Below are 21,565 nucleotides of genomic sequence, written 5' to 3'. Positions count from 1 at the left end.
TATACATTTTTACATGTGTAATGCATTGCATTTGATCTGTGCTTATTTTCATTTTCTATTTAGGTAAATAGAAAATTAGGTACATTTCTATATTTCACTTTTGAGGTAAAGGCTAAATTCAATTAACTATTAACTGGAAACCGACTTTATGCATAACTCCACTAATTTCTGAGCTTAAAGTCGTTCTTCTGTTTCCTGGCTGAATCCCAAATCGCCCCCAACCACTGATTGATTGATTGACTTTTTGATCTCATGGTGGAGAAATTTAGTCGTTACATGAACTCAAATAGTCAAAGGAGAAGAAGAAGGGGCCAAAGGAAAAAAAAGGTGCATGGGATCTCTACAGTATATACAGTCTCAATCTTAACGATCAAGTCTCACTCGCATTAAAGTCACACTCACAGCTGTGAAAGGCGCCTTGATTAAAGCGGGGCGGTGGGGGGTTCGAGATTTGGATGGCCTCTTCCATAGATATTATACACGTAGGATGGTGTCAGCAGCGTGTCCGACGTGCCTAGAGGGCGGCCATCTTGGATCGGACCACAGTTCACACAGGTGCTCTCAGAATAACAGGACGCGCCTTAGATCTCATTTTAATAACAAAATATTACAAAAATATCACAACCCCTTATAAGACCAAAACAAATTTTAAAATTAACTTTCAGTTAGATGACACATATTTATTCAGATTAAAAACTATTCAAACTGAACTCAAACTGGATGAGATATATGCAAGTTATATATTTTGCAAATAGATATTAATATGATAGACACAAAGTTTTATATTGATATGTTATATATATTATGTATAATATATATTCATGTAGGATAGTATTATTATTCAGTATTTTAAAGGTTTATTTTTTGATAAGGAGTATTATAATCTACAGAGGAAAATTTTTTGTAATGTGATTTACAAAATATTTTTGTTATTTTGTTTTTTAATAAAATTTATGTTAAATATAATGTATTTTTTGTCATTGTCAACTAACATCCTTTTAAGTTTGTCTAAATTTTTCTACAAATCTTTTTCAGACTGTTATTTATGCATATGTGAACATTTATTCTTTAATCAGTTAATGAGTAAAAAGTGAAGAAACATCTAAAGTCACCAGAGGATCTCCTGGCGCCATCTTTAAATGCTTGACTTTGTTGCAAAGTCTTTGTTTTCTTTGTGATGTGGTACATTTCCCACCAGGGAGGCTAAAATGTTAGTACGCTGTTTAGCAAAGAAGTCCAGGGGTAGAAGTAGGAATTAGAGGCTAATATAATAGTAGCAGATGAGGACTGGGAATAAACATTTAGCTCTGGACACAAATTAACCAACAGCCCAACATGGAGGGAATTTGACTGGAAAGTTAAGATGTGTTACTTTAGCTCTCCAATTATTACATCTAAATATGGCGGGACATCTTGGCTATGCTGGAGAAACTGTGGAAAGGTGGGGGATTTTGCTCATATATTTTGGGATTGTCCAAAGGTGGTTTTGGAAAAATGTGCAAACAGATATAAAAAATATTTTAGGCGTTTATTTAGATCTGGATATATCTGTATATATTTTAGGAATAATTCCCATGGACATGATCAATAAAGACAATAAATACTTGATTAGGGTCATGCTCCTGATCGCGAAGAAGTGTATAACATATGCATGGTTAAGGCCACAAGCTCCTAGTATCACAGAGTGGAGAGATAGAATCAGAAAAGTCTACATCATGGAAAAAACAACATCAAGACTACATTTAGGCTGGAGACCTTAAGTGGAAACCTATAGCTAAATTCATATTGGGACCTTGACGCCTCTTTGGTCTTTTTTTTTTTTTTTAGATTGTGCATCTCTTGACTTAATCTTCTATTATGTGCTTGTATTACTTTAATCTGTTTTCCCAGTGTGCCTACTGTTGTACGTTTCACCGTAATCATTGTGACTTATAAATCCATGGATGTTGTTAATGAATATGGGTTTCTCTTAATTGAGCTAATGTCTATCTGAAGGAAATGCATCTTTATTTGTCGTTTTTGGAGGTTCTTTTTGTAATTTTTTCCATGAATAGCCCCTGGATAACTGTTAACGGAGCTGGAATAGACAGCCTGTATGCCTGATGTAAGTGAAAGGTCTAAAATGATCTATAAAAATCAGATATTAAGATGTGAATTGTGAGATGTGACAAGGGTGGACATATGTATGTGTTCATATAAAAATTGTTATTGAAAATAAAAAGTTTAAAAAAAAAAAAGTCCAGGGGGACTCAGAGTGGCTCAGGTCATCCTGACCTTTCGCTGTAATCATGCTGCTATAGGCTTAGGCTGCTGGGGGACATAGGGACCACTATTCTATCAATCTGCTTCATTCTACTTCTATTCTCCAATTCTACATACCTTATAAAATGTGGATTTATCACCTGCGATCAGAGGTTGGTAGAGTTACCAAGAAGTTTTACCCAACATAAGTAGTTTTTGTATTTTAAAGACTAAAAATAAGAGGGCTGCCACCTTATCGTGGTGGAGGGGTTTGATTGTCAAATGACCTTAGGAGCTATCTATATTTATTTATCTATCTATATTTATCTATAATAGTATCTATAATAATCTATATTTTCTGGTGTGCAGCATGTTATTTCTATGCAGTCCATCTGTTACTCATTTAAACAGCACAGTACATGTTTTGTACTTGTAATTTACCGGTAGTTGTACATATACATGAAAAGTTATGCAAATATATACTGGTAGCTTGTTTTTCAAACTGTTCATAAAAGGGATTTGTTCCCAAACAACCATCTTGGTCCCCTACCATGATTAAACATTAAAACACCTGCAGTATTTAGTCAGGTGTGGCTAATCTATGAACAAAACAGGATTTTGTGGCTAATATTCAGGTGCGCCTTCTAGTCCAGAGAATACGGTATTTACAGTTTAATGGTGTCAAGGAGGCAGCATGGACTTTATGTTGCTCTGTTTCAAAATATTAAGTTATCACCTAACTGCTCAGTATTTCTGAGGGGCTCGGCTGCTCTGCAACAAGAAGATTCCAGGTTTAGTTCCTGGCTAAGGGTCTTTCTGCATGGAGTTTGAATGTTCTCCTTGTGCATGTGTTGGTTTTCTCTGGGTATTCCTGCTTCCTGCCAATCCAAACTGTTAGACTGTTAGGTTAATTAGCTTCACACACACTGTACACTGGAAAGCATGAGTCATAAGGGACTATGTTTCTCGGCTAGCCTGGGAGCGCCTTGGGATTCCCCCGGAGGAGCTGGCCCAAGTGGCTGGGGAGAGGGACATCTGGGCCTCCCTACTGAAGCTGCTACCTCCACGACCCGACCCGGATAAGCGGGAAAAGATGGATGGAAATAAGAGGAGAAAATATAAATTAAAGGATTACATTCATGATTACAGATGAATAAAGTTAGGCTGGAGACATGACTTAATGTAACTCGTTACAACGCATCTCTGCCTGTAGTACTCTGACAAATTAGATCAATCAGAAGGCATATTCTGATTCGTGAACATGACCGTATATGTGGTCTATGTATTTACCTACCGTAGTTATAGGGAACATTTGGAAAAAATACAGCAGCCTGTACTGCGCTCCCAATACTTTAAGAATCAAAATGATCATAGAAACATATTACTACTAACACAAACAGTTTATGGGTCTTTGTTTTTTTTAAATCATTTTCTTGAAAACATAATCTTTTGTAGAGAATAAAACAGTAGTTCAAAATAACCAGGCCTTATACTATAGATAATTTATTCCAGTTGATCAAGGAGAGTGGTTTTATGCTCCTGTGGAACCAAAATGAACCCAAACTGGTAGTTGGTTCCACAGGAGAGGAGCCTGATAACTAAAAGATCTGCCTCCCATTCTACTTTTAGAAATTCTAGGAACCACTGGTAAACCTGCAGAGAGCCAAGTGCTTTGTTAGGAACAATCAGATCTCTGATGTAAGATGGAGGTTTGCATTTAAGGCTTTATATGTGAGAAGGTGGATTTTAAATTCTATTCTGGATTTAACAGGAAGCCAATGAAGAGAAGCCAGGATAGGAGAGATATGATCTCTCTTTTTCATTTTCATCAGAACTCTGGCTGCAGCATTTTGGATCAGCTGAAGGCTTTTAACTACAGTTTGTGGACTTCCTGATAGTAAAGAATTACAATAGTCCAGCCTTGAAGTAACAAATACATGGACTAGTTTCTCAGCATCACCCCTTGACAGGATATTACTATATTTGCAATATGATGAAAGAAAGAAACCCTAGAAACCTTTTTGATATGGAATTTAAATGGCAGGTCTTGATCAAAAATAACACCAAGATGTTTTACTTTATTATCTCAGATAAACTCGATCCCATCCAAATGAAGTGACTGGCTAATCCACTTCTTTTTCAAAAACTGTGGTCCAAAGACTAGAACTTCTGTTTAGTCTGCATTTAGGAGCAGGAAGTTAAGAGTCATGCCGGTCTTTATGTCTTCAAGAGATGCCTGTAATCTAGTTTTGACTTTTAACTGATGGTTGAAGGTCTTAAAAAATAATACAGTTAAGAAGTCAACTTCCTTTTTTTTTTATTTTTTGTTTGCATTAAACTTTACCAGTAAAGTTGACTAAAATACGTGCACACCCTCAGATCCATTTTGCCACAGAGATCTCTAAAGCCCAAAAGGAAACTATCAAGACAGGGAGCGCCTCAAAAATGTACGTAGTAGGCAGATAGATTTAATTCCCTATTTTACATTATCTATTCAGTTGCCATTTGGACAGATAACAGAGACAGTACAGTGATGCCACAGAGATCAATTCACAATATGCCGTTTCAAAACACAACTAGCCAGTGGTGTTTTTATGACAATGTTCTTACGATCATATCATTGAAACAGGAAAAAGTTATGATTTTTTTAATTAGAAGACATTTGATGTCATTTGAAATGTCCAGTAGAAGATTTTCAAATTTCATCTACGAAGGGAGTTTTTATGAGGTTGCCGGAGGATGCCATCGTCTTCTTGCCAGTCACAAATTTCTTGGCAGCCTATAGGAGACAGGGAGACAAGAACAAAGACGACAAAATGTAGTCATAGTTAAATATTTTGGAATGACAGAATTCCACAACAGCAACTAATTTGGATTTTTTACTTGGAAATCACATTGAGGCTAAGAAGCTATGAAGAAATGTTCGATTGAAATATTGATTCCAAACACTTTCAAACCTGCACAAATTAACCTGCTAATATAAGTTAATATAATCAATTTGACTAAACAGATATTTAAAACTCCATTAAGTGCCGATTAACGGTTTTTTCCATTAAAATTTGTTCCATCTAACTGTTGGACAATGTCCACTTAAAAGGAGTTTCAGTGTTTTGATGGTACTGCCGCCCACAAGAGGACGCGGCTGGTCATTCTTAATTGGAGCCTTACTTTTATTTGCAAAACATGTAAAGCCAGAGCAGAGGCCTGTTAAAGCAGAAACATCAATTAATCCAGAATCCGGTCTGAGATTACCGTAATTTTCAGAGTTTAAGCTGCTACTTTTTTCACAAGTTTCAACCCTGCAGCTTATAGTGATGTGCGGCTTTTCTATGGATTTTTCATTATTTTTGTGATTTATGAGAGGTTTTGTTTTGCTTTGTTCCGCTACTTCCACTACTTTGCCTACTTTGGAAGGGCTGGCAAAGCTTACCACCAATGGTAATATTGAAACAGATGACAGAAGATATTCAGAGCAGAATCTCTGTTAAAGTCAACAAGAAAGGCTGGATGATGGAAAGCATAATGAAGGAGTGGTTGCAAGAATGCAAAAGGAAGCAACCTGGAGAATTCTTTCCCCACATAAAGCATTGTTCATTTGGACAGCATGAGCGCCCATATCATACATTCTTTGAAAGCAGCCATTAGGAGCACTAACTCAATTCCAGCTGTGATTCCTGGAGGCACAACAAAGCAACTGCACCCACTAGACATCAGTGTGAATTGTAACACTGAGCGTTCTGTGGGAGGCGGGGATGACAGGGCGCAATAAATCATTTATCAAAACTGTGAAAAGCAAGTTTTGCCTAAGTTTGCTGAAGGATTTTGACAATGTGGAGAAGTGTCTAAAGAGGCGTGGTAAAGAGGAGGACACCGCCACTAACATTCAGAGGGTGTTCCATTCTGACACTGACAACCAGGGGTTCTTTGCTTTGGACAGAGATAGAAGCAGAGAGTCGATGACGAAGGCATCCTGAGCTTGTTGTATTCCGACACTGAAGAAGAGCACTTTGATGGTTTTAGTGGGCAGGGAGAAGACCATGGTGATAAACATCTTTTCTTCTTGTTAAAGCCTAAGCTGCACCTTAGCCCAAAAGGTAGGCCCAATCTATATTTTCTGGTGTGCAGCATGTTATTTCTATGCAGTCCATCTGTTACTCATTTAAACAGCACAGTACATGTTTTGTACTTGTAATTTACCGGTAGTTGTACATATACATAAAAAGTTATGCATATATATACTGGTAGCTTGTTTTTCAAACTGTTCATAAAAGGGATTTGTTCCCAAACAACCATCTCTTTCCTGACAATCTCCTACCATGATTAAACATTAAAACACCTGCAGTTTTCACAAAACAGGATTTTGTGGCTAATATTCAGGTGCGCCTTCTAGTCCAGAAAATACGGTATTTACAGTTTAATGGTGTCAGGGAGGCAGCATGGACTTTATGTTGCTCTGTTTCAAAATATTAAGTTATCACCTAACTGCTCAGTATTTCTGAGGGGCGCACTGGGTAGCTCGCCTGCTCTGCAACAAAAAGATTCCAGGTTTGGTTCCCGGCCCAGGGTCTTTCTGCATGGAGTTTGCATGTTCTCCTTGTGCATGTGTGGGTTTTCTCCGGGTACTCCGGCTTCCTCCCAGTCCAAAAACATGACTGTTAGGTTAATTGGCTTCACACACACTGTACACTGGAAATCATGAGTCACAAGTGTTTCACATATTTTATTAATCTTCTTAATTCAGCAACCTTATAAGTTCCTGTTTCTCTCTATATATGCATTTATATATATAATACTGTTTAGGAAAACATGGTTTTGTTTAGTCAGTCAGTATTTAATGCACCTGGCACAGTGAATGGTTAAAACGCAATATGCTGCATTCTTACAAATATATTGCAAAAACATTTAGTCCTTCCTGTTAAGAAAAGATCCTTTTTATTAACAAGAAAACACAGGTTTTAAGGCAAATAGCTGCTTAATCAGTCATTCGTCGACCAATAAGATCAATCAACTCTAGATTCATTTATCACTCTGCAACTTGCATTCCTATTACCGGATTCAGAAATGCAGAATGGTCATTTTAAATGGGATATAGTGTCCAAACTGTGATCATTCTAAGGAATGTCCTCACAGCACTGCATCAAAGGAATCTCATAGGAAAGGTTATAATAGAGTAACATTCAAATAAAATCATCAAGTTCAAATTTCAGCATAACCAGGAGGCTCTCCTGGAGGGGATACACTTAAAGGCCTAAAAGTTGTTTAGAAATGGCAGCACATAGGAATGCTTTTACAGAGACAGTAGGATGACCTTTGCATCCTACTGTGGAACAAAGAAATTACCTTTTTCTAAAACAGCCATTGCATCCTGTGGGTAGGATGGTGGAGGCCTAATTTACCAAGCAAGAGTGATGACATTACAGCACAGCTATTAGAGATGCAAGTTATTGATTATCAATAAATTAATAAATGTAAAGTTGTTTGAGCAACTAACAAATTATTAATAGGCAAACTTTTTTTTTTTTATCTCAAAGGATCTTTCCAGTAAGATAAAGGCCAAAATCTTTTTTTTTTTGTACAATGAGCTCAATAAAAATAAAATTAAAAAAGCACATCATTGCATTAAAATGGACTGGGCCAGGTGCAGTAAATACTAACTGAATAATAAAATAAAAAAATAATTGTTTTCTTACACATTATAAAACTAGACATACGAAGAAGACGTAACAAAACAGGAACCTATTAAGTTAGCAAATAAAAAAAAATGAAAAAAATATGTGAAACATTTGGGATTTCTAATGTCCAGATGTGAAACTTTCATTTGAAATGACAGGATTTGTCACTTAGACACGCTGCCAGACCATTTGTTTCAGTGAAGCGAAAGCTTAGCTCTGTTTTTAGCATAATCCTGCATTCAGTACGGGAAGACATTTTCTGCCTCTAGCAGCGCCTTTAAACAGGTGCTTAAATAAGCGATAACATCAGGAGTTTATCAAGTGTTTATATATACAAAAATAATTACACAAAGTGAATCTGCATCTTTGGAGAATGAAATAAATTCCGGACCGAACTCTGGATTGATTAGTGTTTCTGCTCTACCTTGCCTCGACTCTGGCAGGACAAATACCACTGATGCCCCGCTTAAGAATGCATAACAGCAGCCTCTAGTGGACAAAGGTAACATTACAAATAGGGCTAAAATGATCAGATAAATCATAATTAATCGATTATTAAAATAACTGTCAACTAATTTAGTAATCAATTAATCATAAACTGGAATATAGAGACTGTAAAATATTGCTGTAGCTGACAGACCAATCTACTTAGAGCAGTAATTATACCGTATTTTCACGACTATAAGGCGCACTTAAACGTCTTTTTTTTCCCCTCAAAATGTGCGGTGCGCCCTATGGTGCGGTGCGCCTTATGTGTGTTGTAACTGCGACTTTTGAGACCACCTCATTGAGGAGATGATGAAAGAGTGGCTGAATGTAAGGAGGCCAGGTGTTTTTTTTCCACCCCTCACCATCGCTGTTAATATGTAACTCCATGCGTGCCCATCTCACAGCTGATGTGAAAAACAAATTAACGCTGCTCGACATCGGTGTGAACCGGACCCAGCAGGTGCAGCAGAAGCAGCGTGTTTACATGCAAAGTCAATGGTTGACGCGAGTATAGGTGCAGCAAAAGGTCCCGCAGCGCATTTTGGTGCAGCACGTCGGGAACGTTTAAGCATCTGAAGCACCGCCAACGCTGCTCAGATGGAAAAATTGAAGTTTTGCTGCTGGACGCGCCGCATCAACCAATCAGAGAAGCTGATCTGGGAGCTGCCAGCGAGACAGACAGCGCTCTGATGACATGATATTAACGCAAATGGAAAAGGCTGGATGGATGCGTGGCTGAGGCAGGTGTATGTGAGAAGACTAGGTGGTTTTTTCCACGCATCACCATCGCTGCGTGCCCATCTCACAGCCGATGTGAAAAAAAGATGAATCAAATGAACGCTGTGCTCGCCGTTATCCCGGGGGTCTGACAAAGGAACTTCAACCGCTCGACATCGGTGTGAAGCGGCCGTTCGAAGTAAGGCTGCGAGCGGCGTGGGGAGCGATGGATGACCGACGGAGACCACAGTTTCAGGATAAGAAGGCAGCGCCGGGCAAGTTACGCCACCGTTTGCGGATGGATTGTAGATGCTTGGACTAACGTGTCTGCTGGCTCTGTTGTTCAAGCTTTTGCAAAAGCCGGCATTATTTCTGAGGAGCTGCGCTGCACGGAAAGTGACTCTGACAGCGCAGATGGGGAAACTGGCATGTCTGATTTAGCGCAGCTGTTTTATTCAGAAACAGAGGAGGATGACTTTGATGGGTTTGATTAATACTTTGTAATAAATACATGAATAAAGCACAATCATACTCAGTTTTGCTCCCGCTGTATTTTTCTCCCTGAAAACTTAATTCAACAGCAGCCTCTGGGCCGCGTCTCCTCCTCTTCATCGCGGTGGCTGGCAGCTGTTTTTTCATCTAAATAATCTAAATCTTGCAGCTATATTTGCTGTGATCAGTGGGAATAAAGTAGTTTTAATATGTTTTTAAGTGAGAAAGTCCACCTGAAAACTTAATAATTGCAGTCAGTTCATCCAGATTATCTATTTCTGTCGGAGGCGCTCAGACCCCCACATACCAGCGGTGCGCTGACAGCAGAAATCCTTTCGTTCACCGCGGCTGCTGGCAGGTGTTTTTCATCTAAATAATCTAAATCTTGCAGCTATATTTGCTGTGATCAGTGGGAATAAAGTAGTTTTAATATGTTTTTAAGTGAGAAAGTCCACCTGAAAACTTAATAATTGCAGTCAGTTCATCCAGATTATCTATTTCTGTCGGAGGCGCTCAGACCCCCACATACCAGCGGTGCGCTGACAGCAGAAATCTCTTCATCAGCAGCCTGTAGGCTGGGCAGCCTGGGGTTCACCGCGGCGGCTGGCAGGTGTTTTTCATCTAAATAATTTTAGCTGCAGGCACCAGGATACCGGCAATAAAAGCGAACATATTCCGTCAGCAGTTTTCAGGATTTTAAGTTAATTTAGGAGTGATCACAGCGCTGTGTCATCTGCGATGTTGGTCTGTCTCACGGCCAGCTGCCAGGTTTGATTAATACTTTGTAATAAATACATGAATAAAGCACAGTCATACTCAGTTTTGCCCCCGCTGTATTTTTAAATACGCAGTAGAGGTATTTAAAGGTAGTAGAGGACTTGTACCTGTATATAAAAAACGCGCCCTATAGTCCGGTGCGCCTTATGTGTGTGTTAAATACAGAAATGGGACACATAACTGAGAGTGCGCCTTTTAGTCCGGTGCGCCTTATGGTCGTGAAAATACGGTAACAAAATTATATAAAAAAATATAAAGATTTTGCATTTACGATAAAAAAGAATGTTTTTGTCTATCAATATGCTCTATCGAGAACTCCTCAAGTGAATACGTTTTAGTTTACCTGGTTTAATTTCTTTTAAAAAATCTTCTTAAAGGAAGCTTTTGATATCTGATTTTTGATCAAAAAAATAATTGAGAGATTAATCAATTTGCAAAATAATCAGCAATTGCAGCCTTTACAACCCAGAAGAAATCATTCTGAAGCGGACATATCAACTCATCACATGGACATTTTTTTTTATCTAAAATACTTTTCTCTTCCCCATTTAAAACACTGAAATCAGAATTAATGTTGTTAAAGCTCCCCTGATCTCAATCTCCCTAGCAACCTATTCAGTAAAAGTAATTTTTAATAAAAGCCCTTAGAACTTATTTACACCAGTCTAGTAAATCACAGAAACGTCTGATAAAAACATATAAAACTGAAGCCCATAAATATTGTGAGAAGCAAAATATCTTTCGCTCTCCAAAATTTAGGCTAAAACTTATTAAGCCAAAGTTCAAAAGATACAAATTTAAGTTCAGCCTTGAAACATTACAGCGTGACTGAGCTCCAGTGGAAGCAAACATCTTACATTTGCAACATCCGTCAGGGAGACGTTGTCGATGTTTTTGGAGATTTCCTCTGGAGAGTGGTAGGTTCCATCAGCCAGAGCCTGGGAGCCCATGGCCTCCAGCAGACCCTCCCAGGTTTCCAGAGACATGAGAAACTGACCCCTAAGCTGAGCCCTAAGCAGAAAATAATAAGGGGGGAAAAAACATTTCTTTTTTTGGTGAATTAATGAAATCCTGGAACTTTGTGATCTACTTGATAAAAGGTTATAATGATATCTAGTTAAAGAAAAATTAAGTTATAATTAACTTGGGGAAATTCAATCCAGGTAAAAACTATTAAAGAGCTGTCTATCAGGGTTCCTTACTTGGCTCGAGTTAGTTCAGCAGCTGTGATTCCTCCATCAGCAACAGATTTCACCTGAGCGAGGGCAGCCTTGATCACCTGAAAGGGAAAAGTTTGACAGGGATCATCTTCCAAACATAGTCCATCAGAGAAATAAGTATTCTAATACTCACGTCACCAGCTGCTGCAGTCTGGGAGATGGTGTAGATCCCAAACAGACCACAGTCAGAGTAGCTGGCATTGAAAGCGCTCACCTGTCACAGATACACCAAAAGACCTTCATCCGGTGGATATCATGCACCAAAATCTTCCTCTATAGATGTTTGTAACTTTATAAAGATTGCATGAAAAAGTGACACAAGCACACACATCGAAGGGGTCTGTGGTTGCCTTGGCAACCCCCTGGATCAATTTGCTGGAGACACTGGAGCCCCTCTTAACATGTGGACCAGCTCCCAGTAAATGTTGCAGCACACTGAAGGCCAGAGCCTCGCTGGTACCAGCTGGTGCCGACTGGCTCACCACAGCAGAATGGACCAGACTGTCGAGGCTCTGATGCCGAAACTCTCCTGCACATGAGACCATGCCAAAACTGAAAGGTTATTTAAATGCTGTACAGTAACAACAGAAAAGCCTTAAATAGTGTCCATAAAGATTAGCGATTGCAGAGCTCACCCCCACGGTACTGCGCTTTGGCCCCCGTGGCTCCTGCTCCACCGCGGATGTTGAGGAACTGCTCCCCAACCTGCTTCAGCACAGAGTGATCAACACCTGATGGACCAAGAACATCACAATCTAAACTGAACAGAAACCCAGAGCTACACCACTCTAATAATAGGTTGGTGTCACAAGTTCTTTTCTTTTAAATACATTAAGGATGTCCCTGTACAACTTTTTCATTTCAGGTAAGATACAGAATTTGCAGTATAAACAAGGGATGAACGACTTTGCCAGAAATCTAAATTGCGAATACTTTTCAACCAATATTGGGGTCAATAAGTACAACAAGTCGATGTTTTACTCCAGGGTTTCAGTTTTTCCATGAACTGCTTTTCCAGAATACAGAGCTGCAGGACTTTGCTGTAACATTTGAAAGAAAAAGTGCTGTCTTCTACTATTAAGCATAGATCTAGGTGCTAGCTGCAACTCTCTGTCCCCTCCTGTGTGACAGCGTACCCACTTTAATCGTATTACCGCCACCAAAGGGAGAAATTGAGTTTTTTACTCTTGTTTAATGTATTGTGACTATAATTGAGAGCCTCTGTACTTTGAAAATTGCATTTTAAAAAATTGCGATAATTTCACAAATGCAATTAATTTCCCAGCCCTAATACAAACCAACAGCGATACTGAAGGAACATATCGGTTAGAACCTTAGATACTATTATTACTCACTTTTCATGTGTGGAATGTTAAAAAACTCAGATCAAGTTATTTAATTATAAGTGATGCACCAAAATCTTTGGCCAAATTAGCGACAAGTTCATTTTTGTTTTTATGGCCAATAAGACAATTAACACAAAAACAAAATCACATGTTTCTACTTGCGGCGGAAACAAGATGACATGGCAACCAGGAAAAACAGCAAGGGGGAAAAGGGATCTTAAGAAAACAGCAAAGCCAGCATGCAGAAACGCACACAGAAAAGGACTGAATACAGGTTTAGAGTGAGGATGTTTGAGTTTCAACTCTGTGCATCTCTCCCACTGTGCATTCAGGCCAGTGGCACAAAAATGATGCCATAGAAATCCATCAGCATTCTGATTATGAGAAGAATGTGACACAAAATGAACGCAAACACAGAACATGACGCTCCATCTGTGGCGGACGGGTTATGAAGGTTTGCCGGTGATTCGCTTAGGTAAAAATGCATAACAAAGAAATAAATATTTTGATACTTTTCTCACTGATTTGATGAAATTCCTTGGTTTCATTTAAGATTAGCGAACACATCGTAGCTAAAAATGCTAAAGGTGCTTCTCATTTTCGTTTTTGCCTAGAATTTTCATTTTGGTTCACCCTTAATTATAATATGATATATTATATTATTACTATAACATTACTCTGCGGAGAATCATTCATCATCATCATCATCATCATCATCACTCAACAATAACAAGTATGAGAACAACTGAACAATGTTTTAATAACAACGGCATACATAAACAGAAGCGTATCTAAGTGAGCTGTTTCTATCAGCATGCTTATATCATAGATATTAGATGCACACTGATATATTCTGATATTGATCAACTGCTTTAAAGAAAATCATAGATTTGGTACGCCTGCTGACAAAATTTGGAATAACTCCTTTTTCTAAGAAAGATCTAAACTAGAAGAGAGTTGATCTTTCAAAATCAATTCTATTTTATTTTCTATTTTATTTCATCAATATTTATAATAAATTCTTGGAATCTTGTTTTAGCCGTTACCTGAATTACATCACTGTGGAGTTATGCAACTTATTGATATTAGTTTTATATAACATTTGCCAGACAATTATAATGGAAGTTAATGGAAACTGTAAGGACAGAGAAATTGTATTTTTTATTTGATGTTATGTCATATCAGTCAATCTTTAGGAAAGTAATATGAGAACTAATATCCATAACTAGCATAAACTTGAAACAGAAGTGGAGTGTTCCTCTATTAGTATCTTCTTAGTATCTTAGACAACTTTTGTTGAGGCATAGACAGGCATCGGCTATTACAGGCTAACAAAGAACTCAAACGACCCCCGTTCCAAAGGGGCGGAGCCGTTCGTCAGGTTCAATTTGCATGTTTTCTAAACAAAAACAAGGCTTTGCTATTGGTCCGATTTATAGACCCTCAAACTCCACGGTATTTCTGACATTTTGAATTGAAAAAGCTTACTGGATGGGAAGTGAAATGACTTCCAACTTGGAAACAAAAGTACAGTGGATTGTCTTTTAACGTTTTTTGGAAGTAGTGGGTTAACTCGTGTATTTTAAACATGAGCTGACCCGTTAACAATCAGCATTTGGCTCCCTTCCCATTTGCAAAAAAGCTGGGTTTAAATTAGTTGGCAGCAGCACAGCTTCTTTCAGTGCGACAGAATTCAGGAACGCAAACAATGGAGGGCTACATGTAAAGAAGCATGGGCATAGTCAGTGAGCTTTGTTTTTTTGCTCTGTTATCTGTCCGAACCTCTCCGACCCGAGCTTCACCATGTTGATCAAGTGTAAAAAGATTTGTTTGGCTTGTTAGATTCTAAGCGACCGGAGCGATGTGTGAACATCCGCACGTTGCACTCAATGGTATCACGTAATTTAGCGGGTCGACTCGGTTCTGGTGTTTTCATAGCATGCCAATCAGAGGCGAGGGGTCGCTTGCCGGGTTGATTGTTGCTCGAAACACTGATTGTTCCCAGGTTTAAGTGGGTTTTTCAGCCAGTGTGAAAGGGATACATGTTAAATAATGACAATTCCTCTTACCAAGTCCCACAAGAGCCATTCTTGCACTGGTGAAATTGTTCTGGACAAACTGATGAAGCTTGAGGGAAGAGAAAACAAATTTCAGAAAAAAAGCCCCACTTTGAACAGGCATTTTACAATGTTGACATGTTGAAAATGACTCACATGTTCAGACTGGATGTTATCCACCATGTGGTCTGGACAGTACAACGAGTTACACAGAGCATTCTTATATGCTGCTCCATGAAGACCTTCAACCACACCTAAGAAAGAACAGATGATGTTTAACAAAACAGAAACAGAGTTGATGTTAAGTGTTTGGTTTGCCCTTTTCACAATAAATGCAACCATTTTGATATCTCTATACTGAAAGCGTATGTGTGAATGCAGCAGGCAGGTGCACCAAAGGAACTCAATCCATATGTTTGGACTAAAATGAAGTAATAATAAAATGCCAACCTATTTGGGGGTTCTGTGAAGCATGTGCTTTGTCCAACTTCACCCTCGGTGTAAGCTCAGATACCTCCCATGGTCTGAACTCAGGAGCTGTTGTCACATTTATCAGAAACTCCATCACAGTGTCACTGCAGACAATGAAGACGGAGGCAGAAACACAACAAACGGATATCAGAATAAGTGATAAGATCTGCCTTCAACGTCAGTCTCTGGAAAAGAAATGCATGATGAAAACACTCACAAGTCATCTCTCAAACAGTCGACTGTGTACATCATATTCTCCCGGGATGAAGTCACACTGTGCAGAAAAGGAATATACAGGATAAGGACACTGAATTGAAGTGTGACAATGCTTTTTTATTTAGGTGAGAGCACCGACCTCAGGCTGCCTCCCACGGCCTCAATACCACGGCAGATTTTAAACGCTGATGCTCCTTTGGTTGTCTACAAAGTCAAAAAGGAACACAGGTGTGTATAAAAGTAATAAAATATGTAAGTTTTAGCTTGTTTAAAAAAACCTTGGGAGTTTTGATCACCTAGAACAGTGATTCCCGTACTCCTACCCCTAGTGGTCTGCGAGTGCATTGCAAGAGGTACAATGAAATAGGTAGTGAAATAAAATAGGGCTGGGATCTGTTTAAACAAGCTTTTATCAATCAAAGGGGTTTTCTTATATGTGTGAGTTCAGCTTTGACACATTAAAATCAAGCAGAGGAACAGACTGGATGGGCCATTAAATACTGGATAATTTTGATAATAACCAAAATAAGGTTTCAAATTAAAGGTCTAGGTTTAGAGATCTGTTTCAATACAAATATTAAACATTAAAAATAACAAATCAGACTCATTTTCAATAGAAATCAGAAACCAGACACTAAATTTCCTTATAAATGACATAACTTTATAAATGAATAACAATTTAATAAGCAATATATTTACTACTCTAGTTTTCCTTAGGTGTCTTAGCTCATGAATGTGACCCTTTAGCATGAAAGGTCGCTAAAAACAGCAGGAATAACATTAGAATCAAATGGGCTGCTATGAAATCACTTACCAGGTTGGAGGCCAGCCTGAGGAAGTGGGTTACACCCTGGTTGTCGGGGGTTTCATAGCGACAGCCGGCTTTGACAAAGACACTAATTTTAGAGGCTGGGGAGTAGTTCTCCAAGGACGCGATCACCAGTCCGCTGGGCAGCTTGCTTACCTGAGGGGGGAGACGCAGACAGAGTGCCCCTTTACAATTAACATCATATAAAGACAATCCACTGTTTCCCAGTAAGCCTTGGCTTCTGGCCTATTCTGTATGTTTAGTGAGATAATTTACCAATTTCAAACAGAAGCATAACACAACAAAATGAGTCCACGGCCGGACTCGTAAAGCCAAAGCGCAGCCTGCCGTCACTCATCCCTACATACATGAATATCCTGGTAGGAGTTGGGAGCCCCCGGAGAGAGCTTCAGACCAGACAGAGGTTCGGTAAGGGACTGGCCTTTTCTAGCAGCTGTATAAAACCGTCTCTGTGGAGGAAAAAAAATATGTCAACAATCACTGACCTGCACATCCTGTGGCTGAAACCCTGTCAGTTCCACCTTACGGGCAGCCTGGGCTGCGTAAAGCCTTGTCTGGGAAAACAGAGAAAATGGGAAAGCAGGACATTACAGCTAATGTGTTATTGCCTATCTTGTGGGTTAATGGACCAATTGAAGGAAACAGCAAAAACACACAACTGGATGTTTTTAATGAGGATTAATTACTAACACTTTAAAAAGCTATTCAAAAAGAGAAGGTCTTTCAAGGGAGCAGACCAACTGTTCCTGTTCAGAACAACATTTGTACAGGCGTTAGGTCTTCCTTTTCCTCAAACACTGTGCAACAACTTTTTAAAGCATAAAAATTGTGGGGAGGGGTCTTCATAGGGTGGTCCATTAGTAACCACATTGTGCAATGTTCATCATAAGCATCTGTTATGGAAATTAATGGGTTTGGAAATACTGGAGGTGAAGAGTTAATCCAAGGAATAGACGAAGACTGATAGTAAGCAAAAATAATCAGTAATAGAAAATAATTAAGACTGTATTATATGTCATCCCATACATCCTTCATAATGCTAACGCATGTTAAAAAAGTGTTATGTTTAAAAACAACTAAAAAATATATGATAATTGTTGCATTTCTAATTTGATGATTTAAGATTCCCCAAAGAACAGGTGCTGGTCATAAAATTAGAATATCATGAAAAAGTAGATTGATTTCAGTAATTCCATTTAAAAAGTGAAACTTGTATATTATATTCATACATTACATACAAACTCATATATTTCAGATGTTTATTTTGTTTAATTTTGATGATTACAAATGACAACAAATGAAAATCTCAAATTCATCATATCAGAAAATTAGAATATTGTGAAAAGGTTCAAAATTGATGGCCCCTGGTACCACACTCTAATCAGCTAATTAACTCAAACCACCTGCAAAAGCCTTTAAATGGTCTTTCAGTCTAGTTCTATAGGCTACACAATCATGGGGAAGACTGCTGACTTGACAGTTGTCCAAAAGACGACCATCGACACCTTGCACAAGGAGGGCAAGACACAAAAGGTCATCGCTAAAGAGGCTGGCTGTTCACAGAGCTCAGTGTCCAAGCACATTAATAGAGAGGCGAAGGGAAGGAAAAGATGTGGTCGAAAAAAGTGTACAAGCAAGAGAGATAACCGCACCCTGGAGAGGATTGTGAAACAAAACCCATTCAAAAATGTGGGGGAGATTCACAAAGAGTGGACTGCAGCTGGAGTGAGTGCTTCAAGAACCACCACACACAGACGTATGAAAGACATGGGTTTCTGCTGTCGCATTCCTTGTGTCAAGCCACTCTTGAACCACAGACAGCGTCAGAAGCGTCTTGCCTGGGCTAAAGAGAAACAGGACTGGACTGCTGGTGAGTGGTCCAAAGTCATATTCTCTGATGAAAGTAAATTTTGCATTTCCTTTGGAAATCAAGGTCCCAGAGTCTGGAGGAAAAGAAGAGAGGCACTTCATCCACGTTGCTTGAAGTCCAGTGTAAAGTTTCCACAGTCAGTGATGGTTTGGGGTGCCATGTCATCTGCTGGTGTTGGTCCATTGTGTTTTCTGAGGTCCAGGGTCAACGCAGCCACATACCAGGAAGTTTTAGAGCACTTCATGCTTCCTGCAGCTGACCAACTTTTTGGAGATGCAGATTTCATTTTCCAACAGGACTTGGCACCTGCACACAGTGCCAAAGCTACCAGTACCTGGTTGAAGGACCATGGTATCCCTGTTCTTAATTGGCCAGCAAACTCTCCTGACCTTAACCCCATAGAAAATCTATGGGGTATTGTGAAGAAGAAGATGCAATACACCAGACCCAACAATTCAGAAGAGCTAAAAGCCACTATTAGAGCAACCTGGGCTATCATAACACCTGAGCAGTGCCACAGACTGATCGACTCCATGCCACGCCGCATTGCTGCAGTAATACAGGCCAAAGGAGGCCCAACTAAATACTGAGTGCTGTACATGCTCATACTTTTCATGTTCATACTTTTCAGTTGGCCAACATTTCTATAAATCCTTTGTTTTTATTGGTCTTCAGTAATATTCTAATTTTCTGATATGATGAATTTGAGATTTTCATTTGTTGTCATTTGTAATCATCAAAATTAAACAAAATAAACATCTGAAATATATGAGTTTGTATGTAATGTATGAATATAATATACAAGTTTCACTTTTTAAATGGAATTACTGAAATCAATCTACTGTTTCATGATATTCTAATTTTATGACCAGCACCTGTATGTGATTATGAGTTTACTCAGCTAGCCCTACAAGAAAAGCACAGTTCAACAATGTATATTCTGCATATAATTGAGAATTTATAGCAGAAAACCCTGAGATTCATATGTCTAATATTATTATTGTTGTTTGTTAATAAAGTTCATAATGAGATTTGCAGGCAAAGAAAACTCAGAAAATTACAGGTTTAGAAAATAAATATCTAAAACAGAGAACAGAAACTTATAGGAGCATCTCCTACTGAAAGAAGACAACACAAAAACACCTAATAAGACTTTATTGTTATAATGTTATAACTCCAAAAGCTTATATGGTGGCTACAACTATAGTCCTCAGAATAACCACAAGTTTTTCTTCTTTATTCAGAGCCACCGAGTGCTTAAGAAATGAAGGACTTTTGAACCAAATTATAAAGCTATATCAGAGTCACCGATCGAGGGAGAAAAAACAAATAATTTGCAAAACATTCACATTTATCTTAACCTATTTATTAATCAATTGTATCTTATGTTTGTTCTATTTGTACGCAGAGTCCGGCAAGAACCATAGCTGCAGATACACCAATTTTAAGAGGAACTTTAACGATAAAATTATTATTCCGAATAACTAAATGGTCTTCCAGGAGGTTATGTTACACTCAGTATTACAGCTAAATCTACTCTGTTCAGCTTAAAACATTTTTTATTCGGTTAGACTGCTATTTAACCAAAGTTTCAGCAAGTTGAACGTGTATATTTTGACTAAATCTATTACAGTTTAACCGAAAAAAAAAATGTGAAGAGCCAAAGCAATCGAGTTCGTTTTGTCGAAACATACAGGAAGCTACCAGCTAGCTGTGATTTCGCTGGAAAGGAAATATAATTAGTTGATTTAGAAACTCAAAATGAGCTTATAACAGTTTAACTGAAAGTGAAATGCAGTTTCCGATAAGTATGTGTTTGTGATGAAGTATTCTCAGGTCAAGCTCTTAAGCTAGAAGCTTACTCGGCCAGTCTTCATCAAAGCTACCGCTAACAAGTCCGCTGCACTTATTTTGTTTTCCTCATTTAGACGAAACTACTGTAGTGGAGGAACCGGGTCCGTAAATCTTTAAACATACAAGCTACGTAAGGTGAACCTCACCGAGAGCTGACTGAATCCCCGGATCCCCTTCATCTCTCTCCTTCAGCCAGGACGAACAGCCAATATGGCCGTCTTCAAAGTGCCCTACCCAGAATCCACCGCGCGTTCTTCGGTCGCGCGCAGAGACGCGCAGCAGGTAAGCGCGCCCTCTAGTGTCACAGCTCCGGCTGCTAAAAATATATAGTGGTTTTCTGAAATGGAATAACTATCTGTTTATGTTTTCTCTCCAAATTCTTCCTCAAAATATCCAATGAATTAATCTTTTCCTCAATATGTTCAAACTCTCTCCTCATGTATGTTCTCTCTCTTTCATATTTATGACATTTTAGTATAAAGGGTTTTATTGTTTCTTATTTTCCACAGTAATCACATTTGCCAGTGACATGCTTTTGAAATTTAAAAAAAGTGTAAAATTAAGTCCTGCTTGCCCAAATCTTAACCTTGTTATCACTCTCATTCATATTTCGTCTTCCGTTTCTTCATTTCCAATCGTCTGAATTTTATAAAACCATCTTCCTATTTTTTCTTCATCCCAGCTTTTTTTTTTTTGTTGTTGCCAGTTTTCTATCATTTTTTTCTCTCGAAATAACACCCTTCCCCCCAGAGTTACTTGGTTTAACTGTAAACCTAACAGGATTTTCAATTGCCCTCTTTGCCATGTTATCTGGCTTCTCGTTTCCTTCTACTCCAATAAGTGCTGGAAACCACACAAATATAACTATCAAACCCAGATTTTGTATTCTGTATAATGAATGAAATATTTCTAATAGAATATCTGTCCTATTATCTGATTGGTTGTATATTAAACTTGATAATGCAGAGCTTGAATCTGAACAAACTACTGTTTTTAGTGGTTTTGTATCTTCTACTGATTGTAAAGCTAATGATATTGCCAACATTTCTCCTGTGTATACTGATAATCCGTCCTAAATTCATTTTTTAGATTTTTGTATTGAATTTTGGTACAACAATAGTGATTCTTATTTTTTCCTGTTATTTTTGATTCATCTGTATACATTTGAATACATTGATAATACTTGTTTAGATGTAACTGGAATTAATATCTCATAACAATGTAAGATTGTGTTTATTTTCATTTTTGACATATCTACTGTTGCTTCTGGTAGAATCCACGGTGGAATAACTGAATAACTGGTGTTTGAGTAAT

The 21,565-nt window shown here is 38.4% G+C and overlaps 1 protein-coding gene across 2 annotated transcripts; it reads right to left on the bottom strand.

Moving 5' to 3' along the window:
* Positions 1-4,687: 4,687 nt before the first annotated feature.
* Positions 4,688-20,540, bottom strand: LOC119793266 (cytochrome b-c1 complex subunit 2, mitochondrial). 2 transcript variants are annotated; one of them, XM_038300353.1, is made up of 14 exons: positions 20,398-20,540; positions 17,013-17,081; positions 16,513-16,662; positions 15,838-15,902; positions 15,700-15,756; positions 15,462-15,586; positions 15,168-15,265; positions 15,024-15,081; positions 12,244-12,339; positions 11,938-12,137; positions 11,742-11,822; positions 11,591-11,667; positions 11,246-11,399; positions 4,688-5,020 (listed from the first exon to the last, which is right to left on the bottom strand). In XM_038300353.1, the coding sequence occupies exons 1-14, from the start codon at positions 20,428-20,430 to the stop codon at positions 4,937-4,939; spliced, it is 1,347 nt and encodes a 448-aa protein (XP_038156281.1). In that variant the 5' UTR covers positions 20,431-20,540; the 3' UTR covers positions 4,688-4,936. The 2 variants fall into 2 exon arrangements, with proteins under 2 accessions (XP_038156281.1, XP_038156280.1); XM_038300352.1 differs by lacking the exon at positions 17,013-17,081 and adding an exon at positions 16,875-16,976 and having other exon boundaries at positions 20,398-20,515.
* Between the last annotated feature and the right edge of the window lie 1,025 nt (positions 20,541-21,565).

Source organism: Cyprinodon tularosa, unplaced genomic scaffold (assembly GCF_016077235.1).
Source record: "Cyprinodon tularosa strain WSP-4 unplaced genomic scaffold, ASM1607723v1 ctg448, whole genome shotgun sequence".
Classification (NCBI taxonomy): Eukaryota; Metazoa; Chordata; class Actinopteri; order Cyprinodontiformes; family Cyprinodontidae; genus Cyprinodon; species Cyprinodon tularosa.
Note: the sequence above shows the minus strand (reverse complement) of the source record. Positions and strands in the feature narration are given on the sequence as shown.

What these genes read in the sequence shown, in the direction of transcription:
- LOC119793266 (XM_038300352.1), bottom strand. Translation starts at nt 20,430, where the DNA reads ATGAAGGGGATCCGGGGATTCAGTCAGCTCTCG. An exon ending in ATAACATCCAGTCTGAACAT is followed by an intron (nt 15,082 to 15,167) that starts GTGAGTCATTTT and finishes TCTTCCCTCAAG; the next exon opens with CTTCATCAGTTTGTCCAGAA. An exon ending in CAACCACAGACCCCTTCGAT is followed by an intron (nt 11,823 to 11,937) that starts GTGTGTGCTTGT and finishes TATCTGTGACAG; the next exon opens with GTGAGCGCTTTCAATGCCAG.